Consider the following 15,606-nt stretch of genomic DNA (forward strand, 5'->3'; position numbering starts at 1 on the left):
TCTATAATAAGTCTTAAATGCTATTCTTCATCCTTTCCTAAGGCTGCATTGTACAGCTTAGTCATAAAATTAAAGCAATAAAATAACTGGAGGCCTCAGACCTGTGGAAGCTGGGATGGAAAATTCTTTTTGTCATTATTTATTTTGTGAAAGATGATTATTTCTGAGGTAGTTCAGTAAACATAGGATTGTCATAATTTTTTCCTCTCAGTTTTGACAAGTATTTTTGAAGAATTATTTTAAATAATTACCCGAAGAATTATTTTAAAAACTACATTTTCTTGAGGGCATGTTTTGATTCTTTCACCAAGCTCAAATGGCTGCCCACATACAGGTAACAACATCCTAAGGGCTGGAATTGTCTCCCCCTGACTCAGGTCAATATCACCAGTTTTATATGCGTGTCAGGAAAATTTGAGGACTGCACAGACTTTGCCCTGCAAAATCCTCAATTGTTTTTGTCCTCAATACAGAATGTTTGGCTTTTATGGCATTTACTGGTTTGAGCAGTCGAAGGCTGACCCTTCATTTTATATTTGGAAGTGTTTAACTGGGGGAAATGTTTTCTCTTGTGTTGTGTCACTGCCAGAGTTTCTGCACGGCACTCGGGAGATGCACCTTACTTTACTTTTTAGAAGCAAACCTTTTATGAGGCGCGCCTTATTTTACTGAGGTGTTGTTTGGGGTACCAATTAACCTTTTCTCTGCTCTTTGGCTTCTCACACTGCACTCCTTCAGCCGGAGGAGCTGACTCTGCTGCTCATAAAGCTGAGACGGCAGCAGGCGGAGCTGAGTAGTATCCGGGAGCACACACTAGCACAGCTCATGCAGCTAAAGCTTGAGGCCAGCAGCCCAAAGGTCAGCCATCCAGCAATGTGTGTCCTGCTCCATCCTCACTAACCCACAGTCACTCATTAACCCAGGTTTGCTTTGTGCAAAATTCCCTGGCTCCCGTGCCAGTAGAACGGAGTGACGTTAATCCTTTGTGTGCGCGGTGCGCTGCTATCAACCCTTTGAGGTTTTCGTTTTTTGAAATAAGCCAAGTCAGAATTACCTGGGAATATTTTAAAGTTCTGGAGTTCTGAGCTAATAAAGTCACCCCAGGACATTCAGGTTTAAAATGAAATGGTTTTAATCTATTATTTTGTATTACGAACAAAATCAGTCGCGATAGATTGAGATTAATCTGCTGTTTTTACAGCCTCCAATCAGATTCCATCTTATTTGTGATATGTCCACAAAAAGCAGGACGTGTTTAAAACATGGATTTATCAAAGGGTTCATAGTTGCCTGTGTAGTGGACATTGACATAAGCTTACTGTGTTTTATGTGTAAACCAGTATGAAATGTAGTGGTTCATGGTCTGATTCATAGCAAACTTCCATCATTTCTTTTGGGCTCAAAACTTGTTAACAGTTCACTATAAACAGCATTGCATTTCTCCATAAAACAGAATTGTCTATCACTGTCTAGTTTACATCCTTTCAAGCTCTTTTCATGCATTCTGCACCTTCTGTCCCTTTCCTTTTCCCCTCTGACTGCTGCCTACTAGAATGAGATTCTTTCACATCACCTTCAAAGGAATGCCATATATTTGGATCACCAGGTGGGATTTGCAATTTTCTTGTGCGTTTGTATTTCGTAATGCTTTTTGCCTGCTCCTGTCAAAGCTGGAAATATTTGGGGAGAAGGATTTTCACTGCTTTTTGTGAAGTTGGATGATGCCCACAGCATAGAATATCTCAATTGATGACAAATTTGAGCTCTTACGGGGAAAAAGAATCCCTCAATTTAAAATCTGTCAGAAAACAGTAGCCAATCACCAATTCATTTTTCTGTTCTAAATTATGTTCCTAATTTCCTTTTCATAATAACACTAACTGTAGCATTTTACCTTCTTTAACCAGTCCTAATATGTTTCCAAGCTCATATGACACACATGCAATTTATAAAAGACGAGTACTTCTAAGAATTTAGGTTTTTCAAATTAAAAAGAGTTAGATGTTTCTACAGAACATTAAATGAGGAGGCGGTCAAACATGAAGAAATATTTTAAACAAATCATAACATGTCTACTTTTCTCATTTGTCTCAGTTCATTCTGAAGGGTTTATATAAAAATAAGATTTTAATTCTTTCCAGTTTCTGGTATCTTAATGAGTGAGGGTTCAGTTCTTCACTAGGGTACATATTTCACTAACTTAATTGACTGCCAAGTGAAGAATTGCAATACCTCTCTTTCTGGCCTTGTTGCATGACCAAATGGGATTCTACACCAGTTGTGTTTGACAAGTTTTGAAGTAGGTTGTTTTTTTTTTCTTTTGCTAGCAGTTACAAAAGACATAAGTCGTAAGTGCTTAGAACTAAAATAAGCAACTGGATGACCACTGGTTAAAAAGATAAAAATCACTTTTTTGTAAGAATCTGTGTTATATTGAAACCTGTGAGCCTTACACTTAAAACCAACTGTTAAAACTTTTATATTTGATATGTTCCTCTACTGCACAGAGACACACAATACACACTCTCACATGGGCTTGGTTGACTTCATTTTCCTATTGCCTCTTGAAAACAGGGTGGGAATTGTGACCAATTCAGTTTGATGGCAATGCATTTCCAAACATCTCGTTATTGTTTTATTTAAGGGGCTGCAGCAGGTCCAAAACAGTAGGGACACACTGCTTGCTAAATTAGACCAAAATATTTCATCCAACTCAAATATTTCCAGTCTATAATGTTTTAGAATAAGGGAGTGATTCTGTCTTCAACAGCGTAATTCATTGTCAAGAAAGGATAACTGTTGATGTGAAGTGTAAAATTGTTGTTATTGCTTGGTTAGCCAAACTTGTGAGTATGATGGGCAGGATTAAATGGGGGGAATTGTCTATGTACAAGATGCAAAATAGTAAAAATTATTTTCCTTTCACTTGCACCAGATAAAATTTAGAAATGTGATGTGGTAAGCATTAATTTAGGAAAGTGTGTAAGTCTTATAGTTGTGCTATACCAGAGAGGCAAGGAATCACTACAGCTTAAAAATCAAGTCTAAAATAGGTTACCTTAATCACAAAATCATGGAAGAGCAGGTTGGAATACTCATTTGTCTTGTTTTATAATAATGTCATTTACCTGTAGGAAATAAATCCCCCTGAAAGTCTTTCTGCTTTGAGTACCACTGCTTCTAGGGGTGGTATTACATTTACAGCTTTTGAATACTTTGCCAAATATCAATTTCCCTTTATGTTAAAAGCATCAAAGAATCAAAATCTCTTTCAGTGTAATTGAGGCCTTTCCTCCTTGTTACCAGCATCTGTAACCAGCGTGCATAATCTCTTACCCTCTCTGGATTTTAAATGTCCTGGGTACTTAAATTAGGTATTTCCACTTGTGTTTAATAGTGTCAAAACTCACCTTCTCTGTAAATAATGTCAAATCTCACCTTCTTGGTCACCAAGAGCTCAGTACTGTACACAACAATAAATAGTAAATTTGTTACAAGGCTGCACAGGTGACTTCTCAGGCAGACTAAAGTTCATGTGTAGGGAAGGTAACTTCCATTCTGCTGCAGTAAGCTGGCTGCTGATTAGGTGGTTTTCTTGTCAAGAATCAAGAATATTCAATCACCTTTTGGAAATCATGCGTTGTTTTTGTACTGCCATGCTCAGAAATTCTCACCTTACACTTTCTGATGGTTTTGTATTATGCTTTCAGAATTTTTGTTGTTGTTGTTGGAGTTCAGAGAGAGAGAGGGGGCAAAAAAAGCCTGAAAAGACTTGGCACACAGATACCCAGCAGTATGATTTCTTCCATGTCTTAGAGCCAAAAAATGGTTGTCCAGAACCCTTTTCTTTTTAAACCACTCTGCTGGCTCAAGGTTTGCAGAGTTGGGAGAGAGATTTAGGTGCATTTTAGGAATTTCAGGAGTTCTGGGCATAGCTAGCAGCCCTAGGGAAGGATGATTTGTTTGCCACCATGGGACATTGAGTTCAATAGGATCTCAGTCTTCTGCATGATCAGATTTTTAAGAATCACTTCTTGTGTGCTACTAGTGCAAGCCAGCTGTCTCCTTATTTTATTTGTACTCAGGAATTGCAAAAAGAGTAACCAAAATATAACATAAGGTTGAGTTTTTTCCCCCCAAGTAAAAGCTAGACATGCTTTTTTCTCTTTTACAAATAGCCATGGCAGAAAGTCCCACTTGAACCTTTTTGTTCAAGAATTCCATCACACCAGTCTTTTAGTACACTTCTGAATTTGATAGTAAAACTTCCCTTTGTCTTAAAAACCCAAAAAAGTGATTGAAATCCTGATTTTAAAAAAAAATGCATACAAACATGTATGTTCCTAATAAGATATTTGAGCCTCACAGAAATACTTTTTTTATTAATTTATCAGTTGGCTGTAGTTTGATTGCTTGGCTTTGGGTCTTACTGTTTTTCTCCTTATTGAGATCTCTCTTAGTGTCACCACTCTCTGGAATGCACCCACTCTCTGGACAAAATTTTAATGTAGAAGGAGAAAAACTTCTTGTGTCAGTTCTGGTTTTCTGTTTACAGAAAACTGGAGATGATGGAGTAAATGCTGGGGGGCTGCTTGTTTAGGGGTTTTTGCCTGTTTGAACAAACAGAGCATGAAAAGCTTCTTAAGGTACCTTTTATTGGCTGAATAACTTACCAGCTGGTCAGACTTTGCAATGGATAAAAAACAACAACAACAACAACAAAAAGGTCCTCTGTCTACAACAAGAAAAAATTGTTTACCATAAGATGAAAAAAATACTCCTCCAAATGTAAAAGTTAGATTTTTCCTAAATAATTTTGGGCAAGAAATACTAGAAGGTGTCGAAAACTCATTCTGTTGCATTTCCATCTATGAAAGAAAACCTTGCTATGCAAATTCACGGGGAGTGCATATAAATACAAAGTGAAAAATCATAAATGTTCTTCACACACTTTGTGTAACCATACCTGAAGCAGGTATTGTTAAAGCTTCCAACAGGTCCTAAAGCTTCCCACAAAAATAGGAGACTTGTGCATCAAATGCACAAATGTTTTCCTTCTCTTTTGGAGAAGGAAACCACCTGTTTTCATAATTTTTCCCTTATTGTTAGGAAAGTCTCATTTTTAAGACCAAAATTCCTTTGTTTTTTTTCTGTGTTGCACACTTTTCTGAAACCCTAAATATATGCAGTGTGTAATAAAATACCTGATTTTGACATTTGCATGCATAGCAATAAATACTAATCATTATAGAAAGTGTCTGGCCAGTTCCAGAATAGTTTCAGTCCTGTGTATGGGGGTGGATAAATGCAACAGGCAGTGATTCAAAGCTCCAAGGGATATAAATCAGTGCATTTTGTGATACATGGACATAAGTCTATTCACAGGCTGGGAATGCTTATATCTTTTTAATGTACACTGAGTTATTAAATCTATAATATGGAAGGTTTTCTGATAAAGGTTTGAGTGTTCCTGCTGCAAAATCCAATAATCCTTTTCGTTTCAATACCACGCAAAGCCAAACTTATTTTAAGCTTTTTTATTTTTAAAAAGGGAGAGTGTTGGTGAACAAATATTACATTGGTGTTGAGCTTTTATGTTACTTTTGATATATTTGTTTGATATTATTAAACTTTTCAGATGTTGGTATTACTGAATGATGGAATATATAAAAAAGCATGGGTTAAAATGTGATCTACTGCATTATTAGAAAGAATTAAAGTAGAGGCTATATTTTACAGTGTCGTCTTTCAAATCTAGCCATGCTGTAAACTGATGTTTGCTGTATGCTCCTCCTGATTTGAAATAGATGAAAGAGAATGAACCTTTAATCACCATGGTTCACACTATGATTGAGAACTCGGCGCTAAGACCGCAACTGTACCATCAAGTAAGGTCTTGGAGAGTGAATGAAATTGCTTTATCATCTGCCAGAGTTTTCCTTAGTGACAGTTTTGGTTGTCCCTCAGATTTATTCATGACATCGGTGTTTCTCTCCTTTGCTTTGGAAACCCACAAGTCATCCATGCTTCCCGAAGCGCTGCAGTATCGTTGGCATGGCTTCCGCTGCCTTTTTGTTGTTTACTATTCAGTGTACACTTTGGAATAACTTCTCTCTGTCTAGACAATTTAATTAGCTGGTGCTTTATGCAGGTGTCCAGTAAAACTCATGAAACTTCCAGTGAGCTTCCAACATTTGTCTTAGCATGATTCTCTGCAATTAGTGTTCAAAGGTGCTTCTTTCTTTTGACCACTACAAAAGCATGTGAGCGGTGTTTACCTGGTCATTTCTGGCAATTTTGTTTCGTTCTAGGAAGTGGATTTACAAGTTTTTGTTTGCACCTACCGAGCCTTTAGCCACTGAAGAAAGAAAGGATCAAAATTACTTTGATCTGGGGCCTGTAAATCCAAAAGGCAGTGTCTGTTCATAAAGTCACAGCAGACTTTACTGTGCACTCTTACAGAGTATCTGGTGCTGGTTGGCAATGGTAAGATGGAAGAAGAATCAGAAATGTGAATGGAAATATTGTCTGGGAGTTGAGACCTGCACTAACTTATGAGCATGGCCAATCCCTCTCCCTTGGTCTCTCACGGGTGCTGGGGCTGAGCTGAGCAGCCCCTGTCATGTCAGGGGGTGTTTGAGAAGTTTCTTCCCTCAGCTACAGTGAAGGTGTTGTTCTCACAAGGGAATATCTGGCCAGTTCCCTTGCATTTCCATTTTTGCCCTTGTGAGCCAAAATTATGCATAAAGGTTGCACAGTTTGAAGAAAAGGAGATGTTCTGCCGTGTAAAACAGATGTTTATTACTGCCATGTTTCTAAAAAATGCTGCAGCTCAATCCAATACTTCATTTTTTTTTAAAGTCAGCTCCACATCGTAAGTTTGCTTCCGATCCAGAAACGCTGCCAAAAAAAATCTCAGCTTTCCACAGGAAGTTGGGATGTGAGTGACTGATTTCATGACCATCCAAGTTGTGCTCCTACATGCAAAACAGGAGCTTTAATTTGGAACCTGGAGGAACTGTTTGGAGGGAAATGAGAGAAGTAAGGTGCCTTGGAGCCCTAAATGAAATTTTAAGGGGTTTGTTATGATTTTTTTAAGGAGCCTGACTGCTAGAATTTTTTTAAAGCAAGTCAGTTTTGTGATAAGAGTATGTAAGACAAATAAATGAAATCAAATAAATCAGAGGTGTTTTAGATATGTCAGGGGAAACTAGCCCAAGCTTCTAATATTAAATAGACATATTTGAGGTGTAGCTGTGCCTGGGCTAACCTGCTCCTGCCTTTGGGGATACCAATAAATTCCCCAGTGCTGCCCTGGCCAAGCTCTGCTGCCAGCTGCAGTGTCTGCCTTCACCTTGCAGGCACATCTGACACTGAATAAACGCCTTTTTTGGCATGCTTGTCAGAAAAGCAGTGACTCTAACAGGTCCTGAGGACTGAATAACCTGTTGCCACTGGAGGTGTGGTCTCTTCAGGTCAGAGGGTTTGTGACATGCTGAAGGCATCTCCAGAAGCTGCCTTAGCTGAGGAGTCACAACATCTTCTGCTTCCACGGATAAAGTTTCCTGTGTGAGATGTTCCATTAACTGACTTTCTGGAGAGGCTAAAAATACACTCAAAATTTCACTGCCTAAATAGTCTTCTAAACTTTTGTAATGCGAAACTAACCAGTTTAAAATTCTGGCAACTTTCTTTAAAGTCTAAACAACGTATAATTTCTTATTCAAATGAAATAAATTGGTTTTACAGTCATCTTTCCTGCTGCAGTTTTAAAGACATGCAAATAATTGGGAGAAGCCTCTGTGCAAGTGACTGAAACTTGTTTTGTTGTCAGGGTGCTAAAATAATTTGTGATGACTGCAACCATTCCTGTGGATAAAGAAAAGGATCTTTCTCAGCTTCAGTTTATTCAGTTCAGTTTTAAGTCTGAGCTCATTTAGAGTTAAGCAAAGGAAAGCAAGAAAAGTTTGTATTTAATTTGTCTTGCTTCCTCTTTGTAATGATTAATGGTCCTTTAGTAAAACAGCAAAAACCTCTACTATTTCAAATGTGTTATTTATAAGGCACTTTTGCTTGTGATTTGTTACATCTTCAGAGTTATTTAAATCACTTGACTTACATCATTCTGCTCTGCAGACTGTGCTATAAATTCACAAGTACAGGCCGTGGAAATTATTCCATATGTACAGACAGGAAAAAAAGGATTTTTACAGACTTGACCCATTTCTACCTTGGTCTGGGGTCTTGTGCTTCTTTCTGGTACTATATGAGGAATGTTAATCTTGTTCTCCAATCTTTTTCCCTAAAGCAGTACAGGCTGACTTTAAAAAGCAAAATTTTCCTCAATTCCTCTTATATGTGTGAGTTCCCTTAAGGAGGAAAAATTAAAAGCTGAGTGCAGCAAGCTAACATCCAGCCCTTGCTGTGGATAATTGTTCTTAATACATGAAAAACACAGAAAAATAGCCCTTAAGTGTTTTGTTCCTGTAAGGATAGGAAAGTTTTGCTTATGGCTTATTATTATTGTTACAGGAGCTGCATACATTTAAGTTGCTATGCATGTTAGATTTTGAGATGTTTCAGGTTGTGTTATAAATACAAGGTGATGTTGTTCAAGCTAAAAATCTTGTCTTTTCAATTTGTATTTGACGTGTTTTAGGTCACAAAATTCAAAATTAGAGGAGAACACAGCTTAATGGGGCTAAATGTCCATTTGCCCTGCTTCCTGATAGCAAGAAGTATTTTAAAAAGCAAGAGGTGAACAAAAGAGCCTTTTGGAAGTCTTGATTTTAATCTTGTGCTCAACAGCAAAATGTCCTAGGTTGTCCTGTTTTAATTTCCTAAGCGCAGCATCCTGCAGAAGTGCATAGCCTGCTTTTGGGGTGTGAAACATCCTCCAAGACATTCATTGAATCAAAACAGTTGGTGGAATCTGAAAATAGCTTACAAAGTCATGAAATAATGCTGTCACTTCAATGTTTTTAATATCAACTACTTAAATATTAGTTCAACCACTTGTGTCCCAGGGTGTCCAGCACAGGGGATCTCTCCTTTCTGGGAATCATCTGGTGCTGGTGTGTGACAGAGGTGGGGACTGTGCAGATGATGTCAGATGATTCCTAAGCTAAGAGGGAGGTTCAGTCAAGGTCATTTTGCTTTTTCACACACGAGATAACGCATCTGGCCAAACTCTGCGTGCGCAGCTTGCCTTTGAAAAATGCCAACTTCTATTGGTAGCTCTCCGGGTGCTGCTCCCTCAGGACTGGGAGGTTTTTGGCGCTCAGAGGAATGGATTTGGTGTGTTTGAACAGGCAAAGGGAGGCCAGCAGCAGCTCCTGTCACGGGTTCAGTAGATGGCACTCTTGCTCTGGAGTTCCTGCCCTGGCAGAGCCTTTGCAGGAGCGATTTGGCAAGAAAGGCCTTGGTGGAACGTGACACGAAGTACATTTTGATAACTTGGTCACTGGAGCTCTTCTAATGCGTTTTCCAGGGTTATGAGGCTGTTGTTTTCCAGGGATAGGAGGCTGTTGACCTTGCCTGAGATGTGTAGTGGTGTTCTGTGTGCCTCAGCTCCCCCGTCCCCCCAGCAGGACGCGATAGCATCCCGCGCCTCTCGCCCCAGCACGGTTACTGATGGGCTCTGAGAAGCAGAGCTGCTGTTTTGTCAGGGATGGATTAAGTTTTTCATTTTATTTGGGGCGGTTTTGTGCTAAGCCTGGGCGAAGTGGTGCAGTGGAAATGCTAGAAGGAGGTGGCTCTGCAGCAGTGCCTGTTGAGTGGAGCTGGTGCTGCTGACCGCAGCAAGGAGTCAGCAGCAGTTTGAAAAGTGTGATGGGATTTGCATAAGAAGAATTAGCACAGCTATAGTGTTCTTTGAAAAACTGTTTTCCTTGTCTGAGTACTTAAAATGTATTCCTTTCAGAGGTACACGGGGGTAGGGATGCTGAATTGGCAAGCTGCTTTAAGCTCGGCTGTAATTGAGGTTGAAATGACAAAAAAAATAAATGTCTTTCTTTTTAAAAAAAGTATGAAAAATACTGGCTTGGAAAAGCAATGTATTTTTCCAGCCAAGCCACATAAAATGCTGAGCAGTGACTTGGAAAGGTGTATTTATCTAATAGGGGATAATCTTCCTTCTGTAAAATCTTCCTGTTGTGAAATATAAGTAGGTTTCCTGTGTAAGTTACAGACATTTGGCCATGTTTATGAGTTTTATTTAAATATTTCCATTCCTCATTTTTCTCTCATTGTGATAAAATCAACAGTAAAACAACACAACTCTACAATAGTGGGAGTTTAAATAGCTATCTTAATTTGTGTGACATTCATGAGGTGCAAAAGTGCTGTGGCTTTTTTCATAGTCCAACATTCATTTTCATGAAATTTCCATTTCAAAAAAAGTTATTCTGTGTTTTTAATACACTATTCATGCTTCTAAATTGTCACCAGGTACATTTGCATGAGGTATGTGGACATAATATCGTGAAATGAAACACTTTAGTGTGTTGAAGATTTATTTTATGTTTGGAATGCTTGTCTCATTAACCCTTCCCTAGTCCTTTTATTTATAAGTGTCCCTTAACATGGACTTGTGTCTCAGTAGTCTTCCTTGTGCTATTAAGTCACAATTACCTAATTCTGACAGACACATGCAAGGAAAGTATTCTGTTGGGACTCTATGCACACAATTTTTTTAATTAAGTAGAATATGAAGGTTGATAGTGTTGTGCCCTTACTTGCTGTATAGGATATTAAGTAGTTACTGTGTGTGACAGTTCATTCTAGAATGGGGAGCTGCCTTTTCTCTTGTAAGATATTTTAAAATCTTACTCCTGGTCAGTAACAGATTGAAAAAGTTAAGAACTTTATGTGAGGAGCTGTATGAAAGTAGTTTGAGGTACTTTGCATCCTGACTAGCACAAGGAGACAAGTTTGCCTAAGATAAAAAAGAACAGCTTCCATTTTTGGCATTTCTAGTGATGCTCTGTTGGAGGGGAGGAAATCCTTTGAAAAGCAGGAAATCCATTTGAAAAATCCATATGAAAAGTGGTGGTGCCTATTGGATGTATCTCTAACAAAATATTTATATATCTGTTGTAAACTTGGGTCGTTCTGCTCTGGTTTTGGCTTTACCTCAGATCACCCTGCTCATGAAACACCTGACCCTAGTGGGCCTAGAATGGTTAATTCAGACTAGAATGAGCCCCTCTGTTAAGAATTCATATGACAAAACGTAGGCACAATGATGCATCATTATTCAGCTGTACTCTGGCAATTTCATCTTCCTCCACAATCCATGTTTGATTGAGTTGTACATCTTTGAAACTGCAGTTTGCATTAGAAACAGCCTGTTAATTTACTGCAGCTCTCCTGACAGTCTGCTTGACATTCCATTTAGTTACCCTCATTAATGTATTTTGGCTAAATATGTATTGTTCAATGTGGCAGGTTTACCTTTCAAGCAAAAGCTGATTTCTGTGTTAAAACTCGTAAGCTGAACAGTAGTTTTCATTTTCACAGTCCAACTAAGTTGTTTTATGGCAATATTATTCTTCCTTATAGTTAACACAAGAAGAATGTAGGGGTACACTATACAAATATAGAACTGAAGAGCTGGACATTGATGTAAGTCATTTGTATTCCTTCTTCCTTGTAAATGTTGGTATTTGTCTCTTTCTTTTGATAAAAATTTTCCTCTTGGCTTTTGGGTTTGAAACTCACTTTAGGGTTTGAAACCCCACATGATTGCCCACAGAAATTCTGTCATGATATAGAGGGACATGTCTCTGTAATAAACTTTTAACTTGCAGGAAATACTACGTTTTAAGCTGAAATTTTAACTATTTGATACAATGACCTGAGAAACCACAGGACAGACTGTGAATGTGTAAAATTGCCTTTGTAACACTAAGCAATATGTAAATTAAAATGGAATCTAATACCTACTATTAAGTTGTAAAGATTTAGCTGTAGAATCATAGAATCATAAATTATAGAATCATAAATTATATGTTTTGAGCCATGCTGCTTCAAGTTATAATAGCACTTTGTATTTTCTTAGGAGGATTTCTTAAGTAATTTGAAAATGCAAGACTGATGCCTACATAATTTTAGAATACATAATTTTAGAATTCTTATTTTAATAACATTTTCTGTAGATTTGTGTAATGATTTGATCAAGTTAGATTTTGGTTACTGAAGATGCAAATAACAAAGTGCTAATTGTGGTTATTTTCTGTTCTACCCCAGGCTAAGCTTAGCCGTTTATGTGAACAGGATAAAGTTGTGCAAGCACTGGAGGAGAAGCTTCAACAGCTACACAAGGAGAAAGTAGGACAATTGCATTTATTACCTAAAGTGGATGTTATTTCACATGCTTATTATCAGAACATTGATAGCTGAAATAAAACGAAAATCAACCCAATGATGCAGCGCATTAAAAATAATTCTTTTTATTACAATAGTACACGCTTGAGCAAGCTTTGCTATCAGCAAGCCAGGAGATAGAGATGAATGCAGATAACCCAGCAGCCATACAGAATGTAATCCTGCAGAGAGATGACTTGCAGAACGGACTGCTCAGCACCTGTCGGGAGGTGTCCCGAGCCACTGCAGTGAGTACCACGTTCTTCCCAGCAAAACTTCATCAGCTGTGAAATTATTGTGTTCATATTCCTAATTGCATGGGGTTTTTTTAACTGCATCCCAGCAAAAACTCAGTTGTCTTTTACTTGCTTGTGTTTTTGTCAGAGGCGGATGGAAAGTGATCTTTTCACTGCATTCATCGAATGGTCTTCCTCTAATTGTATTTTTTTTTACTAGGAATGGGTGCATACTGTCTTAATTGGTGTGGTAATTATGATCTTTGAAATAGGAGAAATTGATAACAGAGTTGATAACAATTTCTTTGTTATCAAGAAATTGATAACATAAATTGATAACAAATAATGCAAATAAGGTATTTCATGTGAAGCACATTGTATTCGACTTATTTTAAGCAAAAGCAGCTGCAGGACTGCCATAGTCTCTCTCTAGTGGGCCATTACATTTTAAAGGATCTTTTAAATTCTAAATTCTTCACTTCCAAAAGTGTTTTTTTTTTAATAAAAGGGATAGGGAGGAAATTGCTGTTTACTGTCCTTTTCTACTTTGTGATGGCAGTGAATCATTTTTGCCTACTTAGAGATATTTCCAAAAAGGTGTCAAATTCCAGGGGGTGGCTGTGGTAAAAACTGACAGGATGTCAGCCCTGAAATCCTGGTTGTAGTCTGGGTGTTGGACTGCCTTGTAGCAGGAATTGGTTGGACACAGCAAAGGGAACCAGGGGAAAGGAAATCCTCCAGACGCGCTTTCCCTCATTAACTTTTCAATTTATTCTAAATTAATAAATTGCTTGATGTAGGCTGCAAAAGTGAGACAGTGGGGCTGACCTCAAAGAAGAATCATTTTTTTTTTCACCTTTTCCTTGTGGTGTTTGCACATGTGCAGAGCAGTGGTGTGTTGGCAGCCTTGCAGGCAGGGCTGGATGAGCTGCATTTCCCCTGCATAATGCACTGCCCGTGCACACACATGCTGTGCACTCACACATGTGTATTCTGGCTGATAAAAGAGACAAATTTGCATCCATTTTTGTGGCTTTTCTGCCTCACTGGAAAGACAGCTTAAGATCCACATGCCTGCTGACTATAAAGGCATTTTCTGAAGAATTTGCCCTTGCCTATCTTTTTTGTTAGTTTGTTTGAATTCATTCAGTATCATTAGAAAATCAAAAAGCTGTTCAAACATTGCATTCTCTAAATTATGTATCTGTTTATTTATTGCTGATGTCTTATTTATGTGTTACTTTCTGAAGTTTCCTGCCACTGGAAAAATCAGTAATTCTTTACATTTGTTATATACTTAGGAACTGGAAAGAGCTTGGAGAGAATATGATAAATTGGAGTATGATGTAACTGTAACAAGGAACCACATGCAGGAGCAGCTCGATCGGCTTGGAGAAATTCAGGTGTGCCAAAGATCTTAAATACACTCAATTCACTTGCACTTCCTATGAGTTTTAAAACTGTTCAAATGGAAAAAGGGGGACAAATGGTGAAATGGTGAAGTAACTTACAAACTTTTAATTTCTTTACCCGGTAAGTTTTGAAGAAATCTTCAGGTTTTTTTTTTTTTCTTTTTTTTTTTTTTTTTTCACATTGTAACACTGGTATTCCTTTGTCTGGAAGCTTCCTTTCCTTTTTTTTGTTTCAGTGAGCAGGTTTGAAATGGGGTGGTTTTCTCACACCTTAGTTGCTCTGACAGTCATAACACATCTTCACACAAATCCTTCCATTTAACTGAATATTTTAAAATTAAATCATTTTATCAAAAGAAACTATTACAGGAAATGCTGTAGGTGTTGCTTCAGGGCTTACAAACCAAAAGTTCTGCTGTATTTTAGTAGTCAGGAGCTGGTGCTGAATTCCAGAGAGGGCTCTCCGTGGCACACTCCCAGAGATAAGGACATGCAGGTGTGCACAGGTGATCCGGGATGGGCACATGGGTGTGCTCTGCTCTGCAGGATCTTTGCTCCAGGGGTTGATTTTCTGTTCAGCTACAAAAGAAATTGCAAAGAAGCCCAAAATCTGGAAAACTTGCATTGATTGGTGCACAGTGTGCATGTAAATACATTTATATGCAAACACTGTGTCCATCTCCACCCGTTTTGGGGTAGGAAGTGATGGTTCCTTTTCCATGGCTGTATGTGGGTCCCCTGTGCAAAGTCTACCTGCATTTTCTTTGGACACCATAGATGAAATTCTGTTCTTGAAGTGAAGTTTGAATTAGCAGATTGCTCTCAAATTGAGTGAGACATTAGGAAATTAGACAATCTTTTACTTTCTGTTCCAGACAATATTTGAATGCTTTATGGGAGAAGGTCTGTCATTGCTGCATTTTATTTTCCTTCACTGTGAAAGGACATGCAGTGTAGTCTAAAGAGAGAGAAAGGTTTTCTCTTTTTTTTTTTTTTCCACATGCCATGTGTTCTGATGTGGTGGCCATATATGCTTTTGTTTGCTGACAGACTGAATCAGCAGGGATACAGCGTGCTCAGATTCAGAAGGAGCTCTGGAGAATTCAGGATGTCATGGAGGGTTTGCTTAAACATAAACAGCAAAGAAGCTCTTCTGAGACAGGTAAGCAATAGGGAATGCAATTGGATCGTATACATTTTTTAAATAAAAGCTCCATCATTGCTTTGTATGTTTGAAAAAATGGCACAATGACTAAGAAAAGAACAAAGCAAATACTACTTTAAGTTGATGCTTGGTGTCTTTGGTTGATAGCAACAGGTTAGAGTTCATATTTTAAAAGCTGTTTATTGAAAACCATTTTTCTCTTTTTTTTTTTTTTTTTCCCCACACCTTTCCCCAAACAGGCATCATGGTATCAAGGACATTTTCTTCTATTAAATATAAAAATGAGGTATGGTTTTAGCATATTTACTATTTTAGCATTATGGAAGTTGTAACATGGCTATGATAAAAACAAGTGTTATTGTGAATATTTTAAGGATGTCTGAAGGATGTATTCAGTATGTTTCTGTAAAAACACCATATTATGAAC

General features: G+C 37.9%; 1 protein-coding gene across 8 annotated transcripts in view; it reads left to right on the plus strand.

The window, feature by feature from the left end:
• The window catches only part of PLEKHA5 (pleckstrin homology domain containing A5), a 161,527-nt gene that overhangs the window by 125,803 nt on the left and 20,118 nt on the right, over nt 1–15,606 (plus strand). For 4 of the 8 annotated variants that reach the window (XM_041484404.1, XM_041484406.1, XM_041484405.1 and 1 more), the window contains exons 13-21: nt 739–858; nt 1,553–1,606; nt 5,808–5,888; nt 11,563–11,625; nt 12,250–12,330; nt 12,465–12,614; nt 13,904–14,005; nt 15,065–15,176; nt 15,419–15,465. In XM_041484404.1, coding sequence (XP_041340338.1) covers nt 739–858; nt 1,553–1,606; nt 5,808–5,888; nt 11,563–11,625; nt 12,250–12,330; nt 12,465–12,614; nt 13,904–14,005; nt 15,065–15,176; nt 15,419–15,465 — 810 coding nt within the window. The remainder of the gene's footprint in view (nt 1–738; nt 859–1,552; nt 1,607–5,807; nt 5,889–11,562; nt 11,626–12,249; nt 12,331–12,464; nt 12,615–13,903; nt 14,006–15,064; nt 15,177–15,418; nt 15,466–15,606) is intronic. The other 4 variants (XM_041484408.1, XM_041484409.1, XM_041484412.1 and 1 more) reach the window with 3 other exon arrangements.

The sequence above is a fragment of the Pyrgilauda ruficollis genome, unplaced genomic scaffold (assembly GCF_017590135.1).
Source record: "Pyrgilauda ruficollis isolate IOZ18807 unplaced genomic scaffold, ASM1759013v1 scaffold66, whole genome shotgun sequence".
Taxonomy (NCBI): domain Eukaryota; kingdom Metazoa; phylum Chordata; class Aves; order Passeriformes; family Passeridae; genus Pyrgilauda; species Pyrgilauda ruficollis.